This window comes from Cylas formicarius, unplaced genomic scaffold, assembly GCF_029955315.1.
Source record: "Cylas formicarius isolate icCylForm1 unplaced genomic scaffold, icCylForm1.1 PGA_scaffold_3__17_contigs__length_32017465, whole genome shotgun sequence".
Lineage (NCBI taxonomy): Eukaryota > Metazoa > Arthropoda > Insecta > Coleoptera > Brentidae > Cylas > Cylas formicarius.
The window spans coordinates 13,211,148-13,231,871 of record NW_026844326.1 but is presented as its reverse complement, the minus strand read 5'-3'; the positions used below and the strand labels follow the sequence as shown (position 1 = coordinate 13,231,871).

General features: G+C 32.7%; 1 protein-coding gene across 1 annotated transcript; it reads right to left on the bottom strand.

Moving 5' to 3' along the window:
- Positions 1-11,885: 11,885 nt before the first annotated feature.
- Positions 11,886-19,950, bottom strand: LOC132699688 (acid-sensing ion channel 4-A). Its single transcript, XM_060666537.1, has 8 exons — positions 19,855-19,950; positions 18,884-19,015; positions 17,489-17,648; positions 17,222-17,425; positions 17,015-17,166; positions 16,579-16,724; positions 13,203-13,429; positions 11,886-13,121 (listed from the first exon to the last, which is right to left on the bottom strand). The coding sequence occupies exons 1-8, from the start codon at positions 19,948-19,950 to the stop codon at positions 12,862-12,864; spliced, it is 1,377 nt and encodes a 458-aa protein (XP_060522520.1). The 3' UTR covers positions 11,886-12,861.
- Positions 19,951-20,724: the final 774 nt, after the last annotated feature.

The following is a 20,724-nucleotide window of genomic DNA, read 5'->3' as shown; positions in this document are numbered from 1 at the left end:
AAAAAGTAGTCAATATCGTTAAGGAAAGTATAGGAAAAATAAAATTTTAAGCAATTTCTAGCATTTATATTTTATGCTACTCAACAGTGGGGAGAAAGAGACATTTTCGAAAAATAACCTGTTATGATCAAGAAATGAGTTTTCATGATTTTTGACAATGGCAATGGTAAGATATGCTTTTTAGAAATTGAACTTGTGGTATCCGCTGGCTTATACACTTAAACAATTCTATATACAAATTTTTACATGACTTGCATAAAAAGTTATTACTTTTAGGTCATACATATACAAACCATTAACAGTAAATTTGACATTTTTTTGAGAGGACCCTACCATAACATTTTTTTACTTTCTTTAATTTGGTTCTATCATCTTGAAAAGAAATATATCTGTCAAACTTCTGCTGCCATGTATGTCTAAGAAGAAAGAAAGGCAAAAATAATTAGTTTATCGAATAGTAAACGAAAATATACATTTTTTCCACTTTTTTTGTTTCATGATAAGAGCAATTTACAGGTTGATATGATGACATTATTGTTATTCAGATGAGAAACAGATATATTCGTCTTTTTGTTTATATTTGGAACACTATTTATTTATTTATATTTTATTATAAATCGCAAACAGGGATCATTAAAAAATAATTTAGGGTAACTTACAGTACCCATATTACCAAAGTAACTGTGGGACTTGAAGAATGTTGTTGAGTAGAAACCCTACTTCTTATATAGATATTATTTCTAAAGCAAAAATGAACTGTACATATAACTGAATATTCTCAGGAATATTCTATTATAGCTTCCATCTGATAATTTTCTTTTTTTCCATAAGCTTTGTTTTTGGTTTTTTTGTTTCTAGATTTTTAAAAGTTACAATTTTGACGTCGAAGTCCAAAAGGATATGGATAATAGAATTTTTGTTTTTTATGCATGTTCTAAGCACGGTAATATTAACTAAAGGAAGGTTTTTATTTTTTTTTTAAAGTAAAGTTTGCACTGCCTGACAGGGGATATGTTGTTTATAAATAAGTTATTAGGGTTGTGGGTTTCGTTTGCGAAGTTATGACGAGTTGACTGTTAAAGTGAAGTTAGGGGCTCAGTCATTCAAGTCAAGTGGATCGAAACAGTGATTGTGCCAGGACTTAGATTTGATAAACTATCTTCCATTCCTGCACTAAAATCTTTAAAAAAAATACCATTTACAATTTATTTTACCTCAATTTTTACCAAATTTGTGGAGAAATGGTTTTGAATTTTCTGCAATTAAATCGAATTTTTATTTAACGAATGAAGTAGTGATCAGTGGAAGAAGTTTTATTCTGGCACTCCTTATTACCGAATTTCAAACACTTGGCCGATTTCTTTTGATTTGATATCAACGAACTTGCTGAAGCCGCTTTAAATGGTTGGTTGGCGTTGTTTGCGGACACTACTTTCTTAATAAATAAAAAATTCTTACTGAAACACTTGTAAAACATAACTTAACTATTAACGAAGGGAAAACAGTTTCTTTAATCTTCTCTCAAAGGCACAGCAACGAAGTAAATAACTGTCAAAGTGCAAAATTATTGGGAATTCGTTTAGACCACACAGAACAAGTGGTCAAAAAACTCTCAAAAAATATCTTTCTAATAAGTAGCCTAAAGGCACTGTAGATTTGGCAGCATATCATGCTGTAATTCGCTTTCACTTGCTTTATGGTCTGACAAACTGGTGCCAGCAAGCCTTTGGCCAAAACGTAGGGTAATTTGAATAATCATAAAACTCACCTTCAGAGAGGATCGAAATTTTCGGAGCTTAAAATCCTTACATTGGCAAGCGCTCATATACTTAAGTGTCTAGTTTATGCTCACAAGATTCAAAAAGTTTTTTTGCATGTGAGTACAGTTCAGCCCTACAAAACATGGAATAGGGACAACCTCAAACCTGATTTATCCCGTCCTAATGCGAATAGGCTAGGTTCAAATTACTAATGCGTCCATTTCTTTAATAAACTTAAACGCGAGACAAAACAACTCCCAATAAATAGGTTCAAAAATTTAGTCAAGGACTTTTTAATAAATCAATCCTTTTACAGCTCAGAAGAGTTTATCTTTTTTCAAGATATCAATAACTATATCTCTAGTCAGAGGATTCCAGCTCTTCGACTCTCCCCGCTTTCTGTGATAATCTTCGTTCAGCTTTAATGTATGTCCAGATGTCCGCAAAGCGCTAATATGACTGATTCTATAACTGATTCTATGTTTGTAACATGCTAATAAATAAAATGAAATGAAATGAAAAATGCCAGATGGTGATATTTGTTGTGAGTCGTAGCTCGTAAATACAGTACGGATATTGATCGTGGTGCCATTACTGCAACATTGATTGGAAAATGTTCCGTTTAACATCCAGTACGAAAATAATTATATACTCTGCGATGTAAACCAAGCTATCGATCCTAGAAGCAACGCGACGAGAAAAAAAATTCCAATCATATGTCCAAAATTTCGATCAATCGCATTCATGTGGACGCGAGCGAAATTGGAATAATTAATTTCCTAGCTCGTGTGTAACACGCGGTTTCCGTTAGTTAAGATAAACTTGACGCTATTTAAAATAATTTTTCAGATTAATTTACTGCGACGCAATGTCACGCAAGCAATTTTTGCTTTGGTCTCTGAGTTACCACGCGATTTCGTCGGTAATGAAAATCCACTTAGTTCGATTTGCCAAGAAATTGAAATGCCAACACTTAAAGCCAATTATTATTAGCCACTTGAACTGGTGAAAGGGATTTGCATTTGTGATTTATTGCTTTAACTGCGTTCACTTCCCCGTCGATCGTATAGTAGATAATGGGTAAAGTCCGTTTCAGGAAAATTCGTTAATTTTTAGACCACCTTGTGTTCAAGTATGGATCTATATAAAAGTTCAGATAAACTTGTATTGGAAAAAACTGGCTGTTTTCTTTTAAAGCAATATGTAGCCAGATTATAACATGAGACGCAGAAAATGATTATGTTTACTAATGATTTGACACCACCAAAAACGGACAAAGCAATTCAGGAAGTGCTTTTCAAACCAAAGGGCTTTTTGGTTAGTTTGTTGTTATGGTTTTTTCATAGATATAAGAAAGTGGCCAATTGCTTTTGAATGGGATTATCCAAGGATGATCATTAACATACAATGCAATAAGATTATTACCTAAAGTTTCGGAATTTAAATTCTGGTAAAATTGTGGTCCGTAATAGAAAAACAAACGGCCATATTGACGAAAATTCCAACATCAACTGTATGGAAAATTGTGAATAATCCCATTTCAGCGAGGAAAAAAAAGAAGCGATGCTGACATTTTCTCGAGTGCAGATGAAAATTATTAAGATACAATACGGCGTAAAATTTACCAGTTATACGAGGAACAAAGCGTGCCTACATTAGATATTAATTAGGAGGCTTGAAAAAGATGAAGCCGGTGTTAAAAAATGTGGCAGAACTACCATATGGAAGTGTATTCAACATATGGGTTTTAGATTTAAAAAAATACATACATAAATAAATAAATAAATAAATATTTTTTATAATCTTTCCTAACAAAATCTCAATTAATTAAATTCTAAGCAAAGCACGGACCTGTTCGGTCATATTTCATTATTACAGCTTGCCCGGGTCTTTCCTTAATTCGTATCAGTTAGTCACTTTCACTATGAACAGACTTTAGTGTCCCTTATTTATGTTACTATTTTCGAAAAGTGAAGACAAATTTATCTTTATCATATCGAAAAGTTTGTTTTCATAATCGCCTTCTACCGGATATTCCGAAAACTAGTGTAATTGTGGCCAATAATGTAATAAAGTGTTCAATTCAAACAATACAAAAACTTAGCTATCATCAAAGTGATAAAAACAGTATTTATATATTTATATTTACCGAATGGTTGCAGATGATACAAAATATATAAAAGTCCATGATAGTGTATTAAAGAACATTACAAATTATTCCAAATCACAAACACACATATAGTTTAAATACATAATCAATCGAGGCGTCAGTTGCCATCATCAAAGCTTCTCTCATATGCTGTATTTACTTTTTTAGACACCATTTGGTTAGTTTTCACTTCAGATATAGTTCAAAATCGTTTAAGTTGATCATTGCTTACCACATTTAAAGAAACTACCAGAACTAGGCGAATTAAAAGGAACAAGAGACCCTTGCTACAAAGAAGTATTAATGTAACTTAATTCAAAAATATTGGCTTATTGACTTCAAAAGTTTATCATAGGAAACAAATGAACATTTCTAAAACCAACTTCCATTTATTTTAATTATTATTATTTTGCATACTTCTTTATATTATTTATGTTATTTATTGAAAATTAATTGATGTGTAGAATTTAATATGTTAATTATTTGTGACACATTATAATGTATTTTTATTGCAGTACCGAAAAACGTATGATATGTGACATTATTGTGAAAATTTTAATATTTTCCGAAAGTGACAATAGCGTAAAATATATATGACACACGGGTAAATATTTTCACGCCACGTATTAATACCGTATTCCAACCTCTAGTTGCTTTACCCCACTAGACTGCACCGTCACACAAATCTACGGAAGTCTATTTTCAGCGTGGTGACTAAAGTAGCGAACAACCTCAACTAAAAATGGAAAATAATTGCATGTACCTAACTATTTTTACCTTTCGCCATTCAATATGTACACCTGAGTTCCGAATAGAAGTGCAATATGATTTTCTGTAAATCCTCCCGGCACGTGCGACTGAATTCTCCTGCATACGAGTCACTAGAAAAACAGAAACGTTCTAAGCATTCCAAAAACAGTATTTCAGAATGTGGAACTGGGTTAGCGGCACTTCTAATTTTAGAATTTGTGTATTACGGCAAGGGTTTTAGGCTCCGTTTTTTGACGGCATTAGCTGCTTATTTATTATCTGGTTAATTCGTTTTGGCGGTTACTCCCAGTAAACAGTAGCCCTTGGAAATTAAAAAATTAACGATTAATATTTTGTCGGTATGTGTTTTTCATTAGACTCTACGCTATTTCAAAAAGGTGTAGAGTTATAAAACATCATTATGTAGGCAAAGGGAGTAAAGAGTAACCTAACAACCACAGTATTGCAGGTAAAGTCTGTTCTTATGAAGGTGACTAACTGATACGAATTAAGGAAAGACCCGGGCAAGCTGTAAGAACGAAATATAGCCGAACAGGTCCGTACTTTGCTTAGAATTTAATTATTTTGGGTTTTGTTAGGAAAGATACTAAACAATATTTACTTATTTATGTATGTATTTATGTTTAAATCTAAAATAAAATTGCAAATTATTTTTATTACCTACTTAAATTACTTAAAATTATTCACATAATATATCAGTATCACTATCGCTATCATCGCCTGTTCTAATTATTATTTGTTCTATATATATTTGCAATATGGATATACGATTGTTCTGCTTTTTCTATATGTTTAACAGAATTTGCCCAACTTTGTGGAGGGATGTTAAGAACTTCGGTTTCTATAAGCTTGAGGACATTGGAGCTAACACGGGAAAAAACATTGTTACGACGAATGGCCGATTTCAGTTGGTGCCAAACATGGGATTAAATATACAGTGGTAAGATGGAAGCCTTAAAACTGTATGCCTTAGATTTTTTGAATAATTATCACAGACGTATCCCTTTTGTAGGTTCAAGCTTTGTAGAACCTCAATTAATTACTTTTTGGTATAATCTTCGTGAAAATAAATGTCGTTATTATACATGTAGTTTTAAATTGTTGCTTTTGTTTTTAAATCAACTTTCAAATAAATCAGCGGTGGTGTCTTCATGATAATCCAGAGAAGAATCTTCAATATTTTTCACAGACGGAGAAAGTCCATTTGGAATCCAACCATCTTTAGAGCCAGCATGCAAAATATATTATTTTACCTCTTTTTGATGGCGCGTTTGTTTTACACTAATCAGTTAAGTTAACCCAACCCTTTTCAGGGGGAATCATAAGTGTGGAACCAGGTGTCATCCAAGTAAATAATTGGCCATTGTTGTTCTCTGTAAATAGTAATTTTTTCTAGATATTCCAGTCGCTATTTCCGAATTCTAAAAGATTCCATTAAAACTTGAATTTTGTCAATTTTTTTAAATCTAAAACCCATATATTGAATACATTTCCATAAGGTAGTTCTGCCACATTTAACACCGGTTTCATCTTTTTCAAGGTTCCTAATTAAGATATCTAATGTAGGTACGCTTTGTTCTTCGTATAATTGGGAAATTTTACCCCGTATTATATCTTGATCACTTTCATCTACACTCGAGAAAATGTCAGCATCGCTTCTTTTTTTCCTGCATTATTCACTATTTTTCATACAGTTGATGTTGGAATTTTCGTCAATGTGGCCGTTTCTTCTAAAGATGCTTGCTTGCTGGCACCACGTTCAATGAGAGTCAAATAAACATTGTTTATAACTTCCTTAGTCTCCACCCGGTTTTGGCTATTGTTGTTCACCAACAATGCAAAGCAATGCGAATGTTGTGCCAAGATAAGGTACTCGTAAGGAAAGATATTTATTTTAACAGAATAAAACTTAGGAAATATCTACTAAGTACTATTAACATTTTTTATTAAACATTATACAGAAATTGAATTATAAAGATCTTAATCCGAGGAACCGTCATCTCCTCTTGACTTAACAAGTGGGCGGCCTGTTCGATGAAGTAGTCAAGCTCCTACATTTTCACCTTCTTTAAAGTTGTCAAAAATGACATCAAAGTTTATTTATTGGTATCGCATTTAGAGTAGGGATAAAAAATTATGTTATTAAGTAACTTCGCCGTTTCGTTTTAAAAAGACGACGCAAATAGTAGTTATATTATGCTTGTTCACTATACCATTTACATTGCCGCCATGTTATACGCTGATTGTGAATGTGGATTAGAAACATCTTGTGCCGGTGTTTTCAGGTGTGTGGAAATTAAATGAAGTTATTAAATTAAATTATTTAATATGTAATAGATCCTTCAAACTTAAAAAGTGGAACCTTAATATTCTTCAAGTAAATGTAGGTACATTATTTCTATTGAAGAAAATAAATTTAAAGTGCACGTTATTTTAGACATCTCCTCAGACAGAGGAAGCTATAAGTCTCAAAAAAAAGACAGTAAGAAAATATGGGACTATTGAAGAAGCCCTCACAGTCACTAAGGTTACACCTACATTGCTCTTGCTCTCGCAAATTAATACCTATGGATATTGTAGGTTTTAGACCATCATGCACCACAAGAATATTTGTTTTAATAAGCAATAAAAAAGTTGCCCATGTGTTGTCGAAATTGTAAAATGACTTCCTCACAATTAACTGGAGACCGATCCAACCGACCTGATGATAGCAAATTTGATTTTGCCAAAACGTCGACTTTCGCTACATTTCGTTCAATTAAATATTATTGTTCGCAAATCGCGCCTTCCTTAGGACGTAAATTAATTTTACATTGCTTGAAACTTCGACGAAAAGTTCTCGAAAATAAATAATAATTGTACCTAGTATACCTTTTCTTGCAACAAATAAAGTAGAATGGCAATAATACAAACTAGTTCTTTAATAATGTAAGACCTATCCTGGCAAATAGAATTTTCTTGCATAAAATATCTTTTAGTTGAGATACGAATAAAAAAAAATAATTCCTCGAAATATTTAATTGCACGATACGAATTAAATTATTTAATTAAAACAAATGTGCTTTATTTTAAGGAACTAATTCTTTTTCTCTGTGTATGATGAAAATAGTGGTCTAAAAATCTAATCAAGAAAATATTCCTACATCAATTTTAGACTTGTACAGTTTCTTTGTATGATGTTGTTTCTTTGGTTATTTTACTATAATACAATATTACAATATTTTGTAAGCAACTAAATACTTTTTCTCGGAGCCCCTCGAATACCTTAATAAACATGACATAATGTGGGGATGGTTGATAGTTTCGCTTTTAACCCCAGATACACCAAAAAAACGCAAGTGTCTACGTCACAATTTACACTCATAATTCTAATGTGCTGGGTTCATATAACATATATAAAAATGCTGCTCAGCTACCGATTTTTCTATTTATTTTCACTTAGCCATACGCTCAATCAATTGTTGGAGAAAACCATTTAAAACTAACCCAAAATAAGTAGACAGATCGAAATTGGTATTTTTTAATTAGATTAATTCATTAAATTCGAAAAATAAAAACAAATTTATCCATGCATAAAAAATGCGAATTAAAACAGTTTTCTTGGGCTACACTCCTGCACTTATAAAATTGCTAAGAAAAACTATTTTTTCTTTCTGTAAATTTTCAGGTAGATATTTCTCATCTCTATTTAATACAATCTAATCTCTAGTTATCTGGATAATTTAAGAACGCAGTTTCTGTTTATGTGGCATTTAAATTAATACAATAGAGCAAGCTAGTGCTTGGGTATTTAGTGAAAGTGTATTTTATTATTATTATTATTATTATTATTAATATTAGCATATGCACCAAAAAACGACTAAAACTTTTAAACGCCGACAACACATTCGAATTTATCCTTTCCACTATCCGTGACGTACGCAACTAAAAGTTACATCTTGATATAAAATCGAGACAAAGTCGAAACAGTCATTTTCTCTCGTTGTCGAACCAATGGTGTATAATTACATTTTCTACGCATCGAGTTAGACGATTATAAAAATATTTTTAAAAATATTTAATACCATTCTAATAAATTTGTTAAAATAAAAATATTTTATAAGTTTCAAAATAAATCCCGCTTCGCTGAAATATATACTCGCCTAGATTGAGAATCAATTTGACGTTATTATCTTAAAGGCAAGATTGTAAACTCCTAAAAGTTAAGTTAAAATGTATTTATGTTATGTTTTAATTGCACTCGGACTCAGGTCGGCAGCTACGTTAGTGGGATAAATCAAATTTAGTCACGGATTTCGTAAGCGTTGACTAAGACAAAGGTGTTCGCAATGCTAACTTTCATCAAAGGAAATTATTTCTGGGGGCAGCAAACCAAAAATATCCGCATCTATGCGCGCTCGCATTAAATTAGCAACATATTTTTCGGATGAAGCAGACGTCATCCCACATATTGTTTTCGTACTCTTTTTTACGACATTATACCAGGCGCGTTAAATTGCTACGGGTACTTGCCCTGGCAGAACGAACTTGCAAAACGAAAGTTGCTGCCGTGCGTACTTTCATGTCATGTCACTTTATATATCAACATTTTTCAAAGAAACTTCCACAGGCTACTGTAATACTTTTTACAAAACGTGTGGAATCTGAATCTGGAATCAAACCTTCTCACCTTAATCGAAAAATGCTTATCTGGAACATATTTTTCTTATAGCGGTCAAATTTTTTAACAAACGTCGGGAAGAGCTATGGGTTCTCTACTATCACCAGTCATTGCGAATAAATTTATGGAGGTCTTTGAGAAGAAAGCTCTTGACACCTTTTATTTAAAACCAAAATTATGGAAACGTTACGTCGATGATATTTTTGTTATTTGGCCTCATGGTCAAGAAGATTTTCTTAGATATTCAAACTCTATACACCCTAACATACGTTTTACCATTGAATTGGAAACTAATAATAATCTTCCATTCTTAGATATTCTTATCAATAGAAAATCAGACATAACATTGGGTCATTGTGTTTACACAAAACCTACGCACACAGACCGATACCTAATGCATGGTCACATTACCATCCGGCCCAAAAATCATCGGTTATCAACTCTCTTGTTTACAGAGCCGTAAAACTATCTCAGCCCGAGTCACTGATCCCAGAATTGAAACACCTTACCTCTCCTCTTCTCTCTAATAATTTCCACATTTAAAATATTAAGCGTTCGATCAAAAAATACACTTCACCGCAACTTTCCAATAGCAATGAGGCCGAAAGCAATCCTACACTTGCCACTGTGGTCCTTCCTTACATTCAAAATATCACTGACTACATATCAAAAGTTCTATAGAAGTATAACATCAAAACCAGATTTAGAACTTCGGTCCGTTAAAGATAAAATTCCATTTGAGATGCCAGGAGTTTACAGTATTCCATGCATATGTGGCAAAGAATACATTGGAGAAACCGGACGAAAAATGTCAACTAGGCTCAAAGAACACGAAAGAACCTTACGACTAAGACAAATAAACTCATCAGCTGTTTCCGAATACAATCACGAAACCGAACATAAAATTTTATTTTATGAAACTAAAATTCTTGCATGTAGAGTCTATAGAAATCTATAAACAACCCGACCTTAACCGCGACTCAGGTCTCTACCCGTCACCAATATGGGAATCAGTCATCCGAGACGGTATTTTTGCCCCTCATTTAGCTCCGCTCCCCTGAAAGAATATATAAGCAGGTACAGAGTAAAATGAGAGCCAGTTTCAGTCAAGCTCTGAAGAAGACAACAGGATGATTGGCAAAACGTTAGCAAGTTCGACTCAGCAAAAACCGACCCAGTATTTTTATAAAATGGTCAACATTTATTGTTAAATACACCATTTTATAACAAGTTCCATATTCCGCACATCAAGTGCAATCTGCCAGCCAGGAGCGCCAACCGCAGACGTCAAATGTTACTACACAAAACACATAAAATAAACGAACAAAAAATAATTCAACCATATCTGGATTTCAATGGACTGTTGCTTCCATGAGATGATCTTTATCTTGATCTGTAAATTTAAACAAATTGTTTGACACATCACGATTGCTCTTAAGTTCAAATGTGGTGAGCCTATATTAATACGTAAAACTCTCTTTTACGTAATTATATTATTCAACACTTCTAGTTAGTTCTTTCGCACCTTTGTTACCATATGTCATAAACATTTTGTCTATGATTTAACTTCTACAGTTTCACAAATCTTCGCTTTCAATAATTGACCACTAATGGCGACTTATAAAAAAACCGAGATGACGGATTACTCCATTGCAATAAATACAAATCCAAATCCGAGTGGCTTTTCAATAATTACCAATTGCTTTTTCAGCTTTGTGGATAATTCGTTCTTCTAAAACCTACATTAAAATTCCATCATTTCGCAAATTGTTTGAAATCATAACTAGTCAAGGGAATTTTGTCACAAGTTATTGTATCGGAAATACCATGAGTAGCAAACACCAGATAGATCGATAGGTCGAAGTTCGAACAATTATAATATCGGTCGTAAATGACTTGTGCCAGCATAGGTAAATAATTCAAACCCAATCTTTCCTTCAGTCTCTTAGGCAAATCATAAATTAATAGAGGTTATTTTTATTTGATGTGCTTCTTACACTTTACAAATAGGGCACAGAACATATTCTACAGCTGATGTGCTTGCGGTTTACTGTCTCTCATCTTTGATTGAAAATTGCTGCTTTGAGTGTGCGCAGTTTATTCGAGTTATATATAAAAATATTTGGGCATCTTTTCTACATTATTTTTCCAACATACTCCGAATTGCTTTTGCAAGTCCACCAGTCAGAGATATTCGCCGATTGTGGCGATACTGCGCAGTTTATGGAAAAAAAGCTCAAGAACATCTTACAATGAAATCCGGTAAAATGCTCCTTTAATGTTAAAAACTCAAACCGCACAAACAGTATAACGCAAACGTGAAACTCACATGACAACAACGCCACCCTTCCAAGCAAATTAACATTTTATTCTTAAAGGCAATTATTAAAGGCAAGCTATAATATACTTTAACCTTTCAATCATTGGACAGCCCAAAATTCGGATGTATAAACAAATCGGATTAAAATGTGAGTCGTTGAAGAAATTTAAAGCAGAAATAAAAAAAATCTAAGCATTAAATGAAAAGAATATTGAAGGACTGTAATTTTGTATTAACTTTAAATATATTTCATACATATGTCAACTTTTCTCAGTTTTGCCAATTACGTAATGCAAGGGTTTGTTCCCGTATGTTTTCCTAATCAATCAGTACTTAGGTATAAAGTTTGTTATTATATTATTTATTATTAATTAATTTTCAACGCACAACAGAAAATAGCTTTCTTACACATTTATTACAAGTTTTACAAAAAAAAGTATTACCAAAATTATAATGTTTAAGACAAAGTTCTTTGGAACTTATTTGTCCTCTCTAGAGTTTTTTTTATATGTTAATGTCGTATAGAAAAGAAGTAAATTATGAAGAAAGTCATTTTGAATAATACAATTTTTTTATGTAAAGTTTGGTTTTTCTAAAATTTTATCCCATTTAACAGACCCCGTATCTTTAATGATTTAAAAGTTACCCACACAATCCTACTAAAAAGTACCCATTATATTATGATAGTACGCCTCTTGGTATATAATAAGCTACCATGGCACCACTGAATGAACGAAATTAGACAAGGTCAAGTTTCTATTTTAATCGAAAATTCCAACAAATATTTGATCTAAGTTTATTAAAAATTATTTTGGTTATGCTTCATTTAAGGAACAACTTAGTGCGCCAAGAGGACCGGACCTGCAAACTAACGTAAAGGGTAAGTTGGTAAAACTATTGCTGCATTCGTATTCGTCGAGACCCACCAGCATTCTTGAAATGAACGGTTTAAAAATATATCTCGATCTGTGTGTGTGTGTGAGCGCGTGTGTCAGTTATACAGTATTATAAGCTGGCAAATTGGCAACTGCTTTGTGTTCTAATAACCTAAAAGTTATGTAGACATACAGGCTCGGATTAGGCTGAAAATTTAGGATACCCCTAATATTTAATTTTGAAAAATTAGACTTTGGAGAAATGCAATGACGTGTGCGTTAATTAACGTGTAGCTCAAATTTAGTTTTCATTACATCAAAACTATTTATGCATCCACGATATGCGTCTTCTCATAACATTTTAAATCCAAGCTATCAAAATCCCTCAAGTTATCATATAACTTTACATTGGTACGTTTCTCATTGCCAGTGCTGCTGTTATTTAAATAATTTTGGTTCTCTTTGTTCTGACAGTCTTCATTATGGCTTCCAATGGATTGGCTGTCTTGCTGTTTGTTCAGATGTAATTTCAATAAAAAGCACAGCAGTTTCCCCAAAACTCCTATAATTCCTACCACAGACAGACCTAAAAAAGGGACATGAGTTCTACTGATACTGTGTTATTCCTAATGGGAACAGGAGCAGTTGCCCAAATTTATGTACTTACCCAGTAGAAATCCTAGCGAACCGCCAATGTCAGACAGAAGATCGTTCCAGTCGTAACCAAGTTCTTCGCTCATAAAACTTACAAGATTCGTCGGGTAGTGAATTGTAACTATACTGTCTGGATAGTTTCGATCTTCCACGTCCCTTCTGTTTACAATACTAGCGCTAAACAAAGATACGTTGCATGAAATTTGACAGTCGCAGTTGGACAGCAGTCGGCTTCTGTTGCTGAAAAGAAAACCTGTTTTAGTACAGGCATAGTTCAGAAAGTACAAAATAAAAAATTGAAATGCAAATACTTCATGTCAAGAGCAATTGTATATAAAAATTGTATATAAAAATTTGTTATTAAGATTTATTTTCAGAAAGCTAAAAGTTCACCTCAACATACTTAAGTTGACATATTTCGACCTCAGCTTAAAATATCTCATACGTGCCTTAACCGTGGGACTTGGTAGAATAAGAAATACCAATCTTTCTAGATACCATATTGTTACCAAATTATGGAAACTCAACCTAAATATTAGCGTTCTTTAAAACTATTTTTCTCTTAGTAATTTGGTTATGCGGTGTCAGTAACGTATTAAGTTGATAAGCACACACTATTATATATTAAATATTAAATACAAGCAAATCAAACGCACTACAATTTGGAACGAAAAACCGGCCTATGAATTACAGTATCTTAATAAAAATAAATCGTTACAGAATAATGAGAGTACAAAATTTTTAGGGCTATATGTTGATCAAAAACTTCTATGGACTGATCAAATTGAGAATATTCTATCGAAAATGAGCGCTTATTGTTTTGTGCTTCTGGTTTCATCGTTTCAAAAAAGAGTAATCAAAGCCATTTGGTTTCTTACAAATGTTGACGCTGACGTCTCTTTACGTTTACTGGCTTATTATACCCACTGAGACACCATATAGGTTATCAATTTGTCAACAAAACCCGGATTACATTGGTATTACATCTTTAAACAAATTTAATAATAAAAGTAAATTAAAACTCAAGCAGTTCTTTGTTAAAAAATCATATTATACACTGCTCGAATTTTTCAGCGATCTCCAGGTTTATAAAAGCTGTGTGCGATGTTTTTTTTTTAACTTTAAGTGTATATTTGTCCGTTACATCAGTTTGTATTGTACATTACAATTTAATGTATCTTTATTTAATATTCTTGACGATCCCAAAATATATTGTAACGGGTGATTCAATAAGAATTTCCACATTTCAATCTGAAATATTTTTGAAACGCCACTGTATTTGTTTATTATCATATGAGATCTCTAATCTCAAAATATAAACAAAATTAGTCATGGAGCAATATACGAACAACGTGTAAAAATTGAGCAAGCCTATTAGGAAAATGGTCGATCAAGAAAAAATGCATTTCGGGCTCTACGTGAATTTTTCGGCGCACAATATCGACCTTCTGAGAGGACAATTTGGAATGTGGTTCAAAAATTTGAGCAAACTGGATCTGTAACTAACCTCAAAGTCCGTCAACGTGCTCGTGCAGATGGGTCAGATCAAAATATTGCCATTGGTCGCGAAAGTGTAGCCGAAGATCCATACACATCGATTCGTCATCGATCGCAGCAAGTGGGCCTTACGTATTCAACTACACAGCGAGTTTTAACAAAAGACTTTCATCTACACCCATATAAAGTCCAAATAACTCAGGAGTTGAAACCTCGAGATCATCAACGGTGCCGTGTGTTTGCAGAATAGATACGAGAACAAGGAGTTCATTTTTCAACGAAAATCACCTTTAGCGATAAGGCACATTTTCACGTTGGTGGCTTTGTAAACAAACAGTATTTTGGGATTAGAAAGTCCAAGAGAGATTGTTCAAAATGCAATGCATCCTCAAAAAATAACTGTTTGGAGCGCTTTTTGGTGCGGAAGAATAATTGGTCCTTTTTTTTTTCGAGGATAATGCGGAGAACGTTGTTACGGTTAATGGTGTTCGCTATCGAAACATGATATCTGATTTTTTCTGGGAGCAATTGGAAGGTATGAACATTGAAGATTTGTGGTTCCAACAGGATGGAGCCACTTGTCGCACATCCAGAGAAACGATGCAATTGCTGCGGGGCAAGTTTCCTGGTCGGATTATCTCACGTAACGGCGATATCAATTGGCCGCCGCGATCATATGATCTTACTCCCTTAGATTCTTTTTCTTGGGGTATTTAAAAATCAGAGTGTATAGAAATAAACTAAACACTATTCCAGAGCTGAAACAGGAGATTAGACGCGAAATAGCCGACATAGAACCTAAATTGAATGACATCATCTTTCATAGTTTATTGTAATACATTAATCTAAAATGGCAAATAAAAATGTTTGTATATTTTTATATTCTTCCGAGTTTTTTTTTATTATTTTAATGTGGAAACCGTTATTGAATCACCCTTTATTTTTTAACGGTATGCATTACATTAAGCGGAATTAATAAAGAACTAAACTAAATTATGAACAAAACTTCTGGGTTCCTCCTGCGTCTGTTGAATTGAATTCGCTGACGTTTCGCCAATCATCCTGTTGACTTAACTGAAACTGTCTCACATTCTACTCTATATTTGCTTATTTATTGTTTGAGGAGAGAGAAGCTAAAGGATGGGCATGAACATTGTCTCGCATGACTGATTCCTATATTGAATACAGGTAAAGACCTAAGTCGCAATTAAGATTGTCTGTTTGCTTATAGATTTATATAAATATTCTTCTCATCTTTCAAATAATTTTAACCGGGACTCAAGTCTTTACCTGTCTCCAATATGGGAATCAGTCATCCGAGACAATTTTAATGCGCCTCATTGAGCTCATACCTCCTCAAATACTGTATCAGCAAACATAGAGTAGAATGCAAGCCAGTTTCAGTTAAATTCTGAAGAAGCCATCAGGATGAATGACGAAACGTCAGCAAGTTCAATTCAACAACAACTGACGCAGGAGGAATCCAGAAGTTTTGTAAAGAATATTACAGGAGCCTGTGGAAGTTTCTTTGAAAAATCAATTATCAAGTTGAACATAACTCAATTAAACAATAAAGAATTATCATGCACATGCAGTATTAAAGGGAACAAAATAAATAAAGAGAATTTTTAAAAACGTCATAATGCAATATTTTTTCTAGATAATCCTATAACAATGTAAATGTAATTTTTTCATTACGTGCTCTATTTTTAGAAGGCTACCGTATAAGTAAGGGTTTCGTTTATTTATTCTGTTTGTTTCTACACTATTTGGGATAAGATGTTCATTTTGCTATTGTCTTATTATTAAAAATTATGAATTATTTCATTTATTCCTTCTGTCCCAATTGTTTGACACGCAAATACCTAGAACGCTCTCTCGTAAATACTCACTGATTTGTAAATCCAGATACTAGATAAGAAACATCCGTCGAACTCGAACACTGAGGTAGTGACTGATCGGGAGGCACAGCGAATATCCACGGTAGTGTACAATTTGCCAGTTCTAATATTTGCTTCTGGTGACATCTTTCGATGCACTGGAAATATGACCAATAAATACAAAGCGATTTGCGTTGATTTGCGAGAACTATCAATAGTTCTGTGTTACTGAAAAAGGACATTTCTATAACTTTCGGCGCCCACAACAGCCAATAATATCACTAAATATAATATGATTCGGTTCCAAAAGACTTTTTTTACCTTCCACCTAAAGTTACAGATGTAAAAAGATAAAAAAAACTAAGCCCCCAATTGTTAATTAAGCTTAGCTTATCACCTTTACGATCTCGAACTGTTCAATAAATAAATAAAATATATATTTCCTTACTTTCGATCTGCTGTACTTGTCTTGTCCGCTTACGCATGGATTAGAACTGGTGGATATTTTGTAATACTCTTTGAGCTTCAGTTGAACATTAAGCAGTTCGGCTGACTGCACGTCGAGATACTGCATCAAGTTGCTACCGTGCGTACTTTCAGCTGCTTAATATGTCACGTTATATATCAACGATTTTCTTTTATAACCTATACTTACTGTCTAATACTTCGTTTTCGTTATGGAGATACAAATGAAATCCTGTAAGCGATTGGCCGTATTCGTCTGTGCGTCGGACGGTGTGGTTGTGATTCAAATAAAAAAACCATCCACCACCCATATTGAAAGTTTCAGAATTCCTTTTTGGAATGAAGGTAAAACATCGTCCGAATTCCAACGTCTGAAATGAACTTATGTCCACATCTGCAACGAATAACATCCGCAGTAATATAATGACGGAGGAGAATAGTTCGAAATGGAAGGCACCTGCGAATTGGTTTCCAGTGCCTCCAAATGCGTACGATCCGAAAACCTCTGCGAATGTGTAAGTTGTTTCATTTAAAAACTCTTGAATCGTGTAATCGTCAAAGTTGAAATTGCGAAAAGCGTTAGCTGCGAGTAGCTTGGTTGTCTTAAGTCCATATTTCTATAATACGAAATGCGCATAGCTGTACTTTTTTTTGACTGATTTTGATAAACCTAATTTTTGTCAGTTAGGTATTCAAATTACACATTCAACAAGATTTTTTTTTGGTTGTAATCATGGCCGCCCACTGTTATCGAGATCAAGTTTAGGATTTTTCGTTTCCAAAAATGCTGATGACGTCTTCCATGTCACTTCATTTCTTTCTTTGCAGAAGAATGAAAGTCCCCAGATTGAAGAAGTGGTTTGTGGTGGTAGCGTAACTTCAGAGAAAAATAATGGGTAATAACTGTTGACGTATTGAAGTGTTATACCTGGTGATTGGGTGGAAAATCGAAATAACTAATATTTAAATCTTTACGCACTTTTTTATTACGCACAGTTTCATCATTTAAAAAAAATGGAATTTTTGGTTAAAAATAATTTGTGTGGTGTCAAATTTTGGAAGTGGGACTTTTACCATTGATGCTTTTTTTTACTTATTAAAAAGAAAATTTATCATTGGGAGTAAAAAGAAATATATGTTATACAATAAATGAATTATTTATTATTTTTTCTACTCTCTTCTGTAAAATATCTAATTATGCACCGATCTTGCGTGGGGAAAATGTCGTTTTACCACGTCAGTTTCGTTTCCCACGGATCCGAGTAACTTCGGACGTATATAGTATGCAACACGTGTAGTAAACTTTTAAAGTCACTCGTTTATTAAGCACTTGCTCCGCTGCGCTCCGCTCGTGACTCAAATTCCGTATACCACACTTGTTGCATAATATTTAGCTAATTAATTAATGTGATAAATTTTCTTTTTAGTAGTAAATGGACGATGAAATTGGAGTGCAGCCTTACTTCTGCATACATAGCTATTTTTAATAAATCTTTTCATAAGTAAAAAAAATATTGCAATTTTTTTCACGAAACCCTGTATTTTAAAACATTAAATCTTTTGTTTTTCGTCATCAGTTTCAGAAATTTTGAATGCCTACCTAACAAAAACTAACCTAAGCTTCCAATAAGGAAAGGAAGGTAAAATTCAAATAGGTAATAATAAATGTTAATCTGACTTTTATTTGGGGTTTATCTAATCACATTATATATTATTCTTATCGCTTTTTCTTTTGCTTTTGGTTGTGTTCACTCTGTTTCTCTTTTCATCTTAGCAATTTTTTTAGTTATTTGAATAATACCTAATTCAACTATTATTTATTTCATTATTATTTTCATTAAGTTATACCCACTGAAAACAAGTCTGTTTTAAAACCAGGCCTGCGGCAGATCGTCACTGATGGGTATCGCATGGTTTCGTTTAAGTAAAATCGATAATAAGTGGAAATCGGGGGGTTAATCAGCTTCCAGATGCACTGCGCAGTCTGTAATAAAAATACGAAACATTATTAAAGCGAAAGGACGCGCAATAATATGGCGACCTAAAAACAAGTGTGTGATGTTTTTGGAAATAAATTTAAGTCCTTAAGTAGTATGTGATACAAAAGTTCCTAATTAAATATTAAATTACTATTAATATCTAAATAAACGTCTATGTATTCACAAAAACTATGCAAGTAATCAAAATCAAGAAAAGCCTCAATAAAAAAATCATTCATTAAATAAAAGTATCACATTTAAGTTACATTATATTTTTCTAATTTTCAGAATTCTAAAACTTTTATTTTTGCTATTGTGCAATAATTAATGGATGAAATAGTGTCTTTGTAACACCGAAGTGTGATAAACGTTATCAAAATTGTTTTTCCTCCTATAAATATCTATAAATTTTAATCTTTCGTGTGAATAGGTAAATTAATAAATACAACTAGCGTTTAAATTAGATTAAAATATTCAATAATTAAGAAAATGACGTGTACCCAAGAATGTTCCTGTTGATGTTTAGGATTCAAATTAATTTAAAAAAGGCCTTTTGTCGGTTTTAACAACTTTTCTTTTTAATAAATAATAATAACAAATGTAGTTCTTAAAGTTAATATTGACATTGATATTTTTTGCAAATTGCATATCATAGTAATATATATATATATATATATATATATATATATATATATATATATATATATATATATATATATATATATATATATATATATATATATATATATATATAATCTCAAACGCAGACTCAAATGCAATAAAAAATAATTATGTAAGTGTAAGTGTAAATGCTTGTATTGAAAAATATACATCATTAGCTTACTTGATAGAAAGAAACAAACACGCAAACTGTCAAAATAATCAATTTTAGAAGTTGAATTGGATCGGAAAAACACTTTTTTAACTCCGCGGCCGACATTTCCGTCCATCAGTGACGGATAGCTAATAACGGTTTTCGGAAAAATTAGATCTCCCCGCAATATGCCATAAATTTGCAAATATTAAAGAGATAACGTCGCGAAATGTAATTTTAATGGATTATTCTGCGTACGTTTAGCTGTATTATTGCCAAGGGCAATAACAACAAAAGATTTCATTAAAAAAGGCTAAAGATTTAGGAGCATGATATTTATTCCACTATACAATGTGATTCCAAATTCGTCAGAAAGATTTTATATCTGAATTTTTTATTTATTTATTTTATGTATATAATTTTTAAGGTATATTTTTTTCCAACCAACCCTAGACAACTATTTACAAATCTTTTGCATTCCTTCTGCGTCGGTTGTTTATAAATCAAACTTGCTCAGAGCTTCAGAGCTAAATTTTTGATATGTAGTCAGTGATGTTTTGAATGTAAGGAAGGAATGCATGAAGGACAAAAAGTGTCAAATGTAGGGTTGCTTTTGGACTAATTGCCTTTGGAAGTTTGTGGTGAAGTGTATTTTGTGATGGAACGGTTAGTATCTCCTAATGTAGATATTATTAGAGAGAAGAGCAGATATAAGATGTTTTAATTCTGGGTTTAGTGACGACTCTGTAGACAAGAGAGTTGATAACCGATGATTGTTGGGTCGAATGATGAAGTGAAAATGCATTGAGATATCCGTTTGTGTGCGTTGGTTTTCTGTAAACAGAGTGACGCAATGTTAGGTCTGATTTCTTATTAAAAATAATATCCAAGAAGGGTAAA

Excerpts from the sequence above, each read along its gene's own strand:
- LOC132699688 (XM_060666537.1), bottom strand. The coding sequence starts at position 19,950 with ATGTCGGCCGCGGAGTTAAAAAAGTGTTTTTCCGATCCAATTCAACTT. Across the intron at positions 17,649-18,883 it reads TTAAAACAGACTTGTTTTCA|AAATATGGACTTAAGACAAC; the intron begins GTGGGTATAACT and ends TTCGTATTATAG. Across the intron at positions 17,426-17,488 it reads CACTGGAAACCAATTCGCAG|ATGTGGACATAAGTTCATTT; the intron begins GTGCCTTCCATT and ends TATTCGTTGCAG.